General features: G+C 35.5%; 1 protein-coding gene across 1 annotated transcript in view; it reads right to left on the bottom strand.

The window, feature by feature from the left end:
- Positions 1-723: 723 nt before the first annotated feature.
- SLC35F5 (solute carrier family 35 member F5) overlaps positions 724-4,934 on the bottom strand; it is a 37,728-nt gene continuing 33,517 nt past the window's right edge. Inside the window, exons 14-16 of the mRNA XM_003794367.2 lie at positions 4,300-4,454; positions 3,670-3,765; positions 724-1,565 (exon numbers count right to left, since the gene is read on the bottom strand). Coding sequence (XP_003794415.1) covers positions 3,690-3,765; positions 4,300-4,454 — 231 coding nt within the window. The 3' untranslated portion in view covers positions 724-1,565; positions 3,670-3,689. The remainder of the gene's footprint in view (positions 1,566-3,669; positions 3,766-4,299; positions 4,455-4,934) is intronic.

Raw genomic sequence — 4,934 nt, 5'->3', positions numbered from 1 at the left:
TGAGCTGTAATGCCACGGCACTGTACCCAGGGGGACAGCTTGAGGCTCTGTCTCAAAAAAAAAAAAAAAAAGACCCCGTGGTTAACACCAAAGCAATTTTAAGAATGTGAATAGGACAAAATGAATTTTTATATAATTATGAGCCAACACTGTTCTAATGCAATGGCTGTTCTACAGCAAAGAGAATTTTTAAAAATCAGATTTGTTAAGAAATTTTGAATGGAACTAAATTATTCTCACAAAACTTGAAAAGGGAATGGATTCTGCTTAGTTAAAAGCCAGTGAATCCTGGACACAGGTTTCCTGATGTTTATAGCAAACAGCATCCAGGAGCAGCTGCTTAGGAAGTACATGTAAGGCCAACGTCTAAGAGTTGCAACTAGGTGTACTTCACACATTGAATTTAATCTTGGTAGAAAAAAATTCAAATGTAATTTTTTAAGTAGAATCTCTTATTGCCTTTCTTCTTTGGTATTTTAACCATCAAAAATTTATTTTTAAAAAAAAGTATTTAAGAGCAGTGCCTGTGGCTCAAGGAGTAGGGCGCAGGCCCGATATGGGGGGGGGGAGTGGGTTCAAGCCCAGCCCAGGCCAAAAAAACTGCAAAAAACAAACAACAAAAAAAAAACCCCAAAGTATTTAAAGCAGCAGCATCTAGTTCTAGAGTAATTTGGTATATATGAAAAAATAAGAAATTACTTGATACATCTATAATACACAGACACACATATAAAAATTTTATTTTAATAATACTCTTTTTATCACTTCAATTTAAATCATTCCATTATGAAAAGTTCTTAACTGAAGAGACAATATTTCTTCAAAACTCTAAACAGAGTTTTATCAATTAAATTTACAGCAATACAGCCTTTAGAAATACATAATTCTTCATTTTACAATAATACTCCCCTTTAAAAATGTCATAATTTGTCACAGATTTAAAATACAAGGCACCTAATGCTATGAAAGGATAATACAGTTTATGTAGTGTAAGTGAATCAGATCGTTTCTCAAATATTTATTCTTTTTGAAGTCCTACCAAATTTGCATGAACATACTTGTTGCATAAATTAAACATTTTTCTGTGTAATTTTCAGTATTCTACAAAACTCAAAAATATAATCCGTACCTATCACAGGCAGCTTATTTTAGCATTTTTACCTGTCAGAAATACTGGTCTGTGAACACTTAAGCAATTTCTTAAAAATATTTTCATAATATAGTCCAGCATTTAACAAAGATGGTGAAAATAACGTCTCCAGACAGTTAGGATTCATTTCTTGATTAGTTCAAATGATTTCATCAACTGAATTCCTTGAGAGGTGGTAAGGCAGATTGGTCCTTTAGATGGACTATGAACTGGAACTTCCTATAATTGTAGTGATATGTACATAGCTACATAGCAAAGTACTTCATTATGAAAATGAAGAAAACAGATATGAGAAAAATATATTTTAGAGTTTCAAAGAACTGAAACTGTTATTTTTCAGACTAGGCACTGAAACATTTTTCTACAAAAACTTGCCAGAGATTGTCTCTTCGCTGCATAATGTTCCATTATCAAGCTAAAAACAAAACAAAAAAAAAAATACAGAAACATGATTAGAACATAATTTTCTATAGTTTATATTATAAAAAGCAAATTACCTTAATGTTGAAATATCTATCATATACTGAATGTATACTTAATAACTGGATACTCAAACTTGAAGCAAGTCTAAGAACTTAAGAAAGTGACTTCTATAGCCATGTCAAGGGCTGACAGATTATGTATCAGTAGTTAGTTTTACTCTGGGTATAGGCCATCATCACCCCTGCAGAGACAAAGACTCCTGCTCAGCCTGTTCTACTCTACACTACTCTGTTGTGATCCATCCTCGTTAGCCTTCACTATCTTCCCTTTATCCAGCTCTTCTAAAAATACCAAACTGGGTGGGCATGACGGCTCACACCTGTAATCCTAGCACTCTGGGAGGCCAAGATGGAATCCCTTGAGTTCAGTAGTTCCAGACCACCCAGAGCAAGAGGAAGACCCTAATTTTACTTAAAATTAAAAAAAATAAATTAGCCAGGCATTGTGGCGGGCACCTGTAGTCCCAGCTACTCTGGAGGCTGAGGGAAGAGGATCGTTTGAGCCCAAGAATTTGAGACTGCTGTGAGTAAGGGGACAGCAGAGCATTCTAGCCTGGGCAATAAAATGAGACTTTGTCCAAAAAAAAAGATTCAGGGCAGTGCCCATAGCTCACTGGGTAGGGTGCAGGCCACATACACCACGGCTGGTGGGTTTGAGCCTGGCCTAGGCCAGCTAAAACAACAATGACAACTGCAACAAAAAAAATAGCCGGGCATTGTGGCAAGTGCCTATAGTTCCAGCTACTTTAGAGGCTGAGGCAAGAGAATTGCTTAAACCCAAAAGTTGGAGGTTGCTGTGAGCTGTGATGCCACAGCACTCTGCTGAGGACCACATAATGAGACTCTGTCTCAAAAAAAAAAAAAAAGATTCCTAAAACTGAAAACTCAAGATACAAAAGTCATAAATATGATGATACTTAAAAACAGGAAGAATCAATCAAGAGTTTAAAATTATTTCTTCAGAGTGGGAAAAGAATGAAACCAGGGTACAGTGTGGGCAGGGCAGGGATATCTGCTTTGTACAAGAAGTCTAAGAGAACTGGCACTCAAACCATGTGTGCGTATAACCATCACAATATAAAACCAAATTAAAAACAACCTGCCAAAGAAAAATGCAAAAACTGGGACAATTAGCCTTAGGCTATAGGCAAATATACCAGGAAGATAATGAGGCCAGTCAGAGTATTAGGAGTTAACAGAAGTTGTACAATGTTCCAGGTGGGGAAGGGAAACCCAGTTGTAATAAGGAAACATTTCAACATAAATTGCCTAAAGATATCTCAAAAGAACGTGATCTGAATCTCTAGAATTCTAGTAATTTATTGTGATCTCTCATTCAAAATAATCATTTTTCTACCTACCAAAGATAATACATTATTGGATCTATTCCAGATACTCTTTCTGCAAAACACTAAGTATCATGCACTCTTCCCTCATATATGAAATATAAAAGACAGTATTTCTTAAAATTTTTTAAATTAAAACATGTTCCTGACACATTGCTAAGTGATAAAGCAGTCAGAGAATCAGGATATACATTGTGTCAAATAAAACACATGAACATACACTGGTGGGAGATACTGGATATACACCAAAATACTACATTTTCTCTTACTTTTACAATTAGAGGAAAAATATTTTTCTAAAGTATTTCATTAGATAAATGATGACCCTTAAAATTACTAAAAATAAGAGTTAAAGCTTACTGATCGTTTAACTTGAGTCAGGTACTATTGTAAATTCTTTAAGCTTGCCAAGTATTTCATACTTCCAATAACCTTAGAAAGGAGGTTCTATTGTGATTCCAATTCACAAACAAGTAAATTGAAGCCTAAGAAGGTTAAGAACCTTACATAAGACTACACGGCTAGCACACAGAAAAGCTGGAACTGGAACCCAGACACTTGACTCCAGAGGCTATTCCCCTTAGCCCATACGCTAAACTGTCTCTCAAACTAACTATGGAAATCAATCTTATGTTTAAATATTATAAGAATAAGAATCCAATTCAATACTAATACCAGCTGATATACACACCTGGGCTACACAGACAACAGCTAACTAGCTCCATCCTCCTGAGAAACACCGTGCATAGGAATGAGACTCTCACACTGTTCGCTGTCTTCTGGAACTCTTAAGAAAAAAAAAGCAACAGTTAAGATAAGCTTTACAGCTAAAAAGGGAAGCTTAAACATTGTCCGCTCCACTGGCTCAAGTTGTGAGGTCAGCATGCAAGGTAGTGGAGAACCAAAACTTTCCCAAGAAAATTATCCCAAATTCTTTTTATAGTAAAATGTAAGAAATCAAAAAAAGAAAATTTGAGGCAATACAATATGATAGCATTGCCTCAAATATGATATACATTGTCACAATGTATAATTATGTTCAAGTTAATGAAAATCTTCATTTAAATTCACTATGGCAAAACAGTAAACATTTCGGTTTTCTCTGTGAATCAAAACATTTTTTCTAAAAAGTACTTAGAAACGATCCTATTATCCAAAGGATTTGAACAAATTATTTCATTTTTATCTAAAATAACACACAGATTAATCATAATCTTTCAGTAATTCCTCATAAAAATCTCTAAAACCTCATCCAGCATGACATGAGTTTCAGTTTACTTAGCAAATATTTTTTTAAAAATCAGTATTGGAACAAATCTACCTCTGAATTCGATGTTTTCTGCATATAAAGGCAAAAATTCTTCTGATTCCCACCATCACAGGATCCCAATTATTATAGTGGCATAAGAGAGTTACAATAAAAAATGAAAAAAATACAGGGATAGCGCCTGCAAAAAATAACCAAGAAAACTGCACCTAAAAATAAACGGAGAAAAAAACAAGCCCAAATTACTAGGGTAATTTTCCTCTTTAACATAAATTTTCCATTTGTGAAAACAAGCAGGAACAAGTTAGGCACCAAGAAGACAACAGGAAACACGGACAATATATTATTATCAATAAGAACTGACAATGCCACTTACCTAGATTACCAACAAGATTACTTCTTATTTGGAAAATAAGCTAAAGGAAAACCCATTTCTCAGGCATAGCACACCAAGGGCAAAAATACCCACGTCGTCTATTCCTTCATGTGTACTGACTATTCTCAACTGGATCCCTCTCCCTCAGTTTCTAAAATCATCTTTGAAAATGCACACTTGGCTCGGCGCCTGTGGCTCAAGCGGCTAAGGCGCCAGCCACATACACCTAAGGTAGCAGGTTCGAATCCCCAGCCCGGGCCCGCCAAACAACAATGACAGCTGCAACCAAAAAATAGCCAGGCGTTGTGGCGAG

This window comes from Otolemur garnettii, unplaced genomic scaffold, assembly GCF_000181295.1.
Source record: "Otolemur garnettii isolate 467f Iridium unplaced genomic scaffold, OtoGar3 scaffold00080, whole genome shotgun sequence".
Taxonomy (NCBI): domain Eukaryota; kingdom Metazoa; phylum Chordata; class Mammalia; order Primates; family Galagidae; genus Otolemur; species Otolemur garnettii.
Note: the sequence above shows the minus strand (reverse complement) of the source record. Positions and strands in the feature narration are given on the sequence as shown.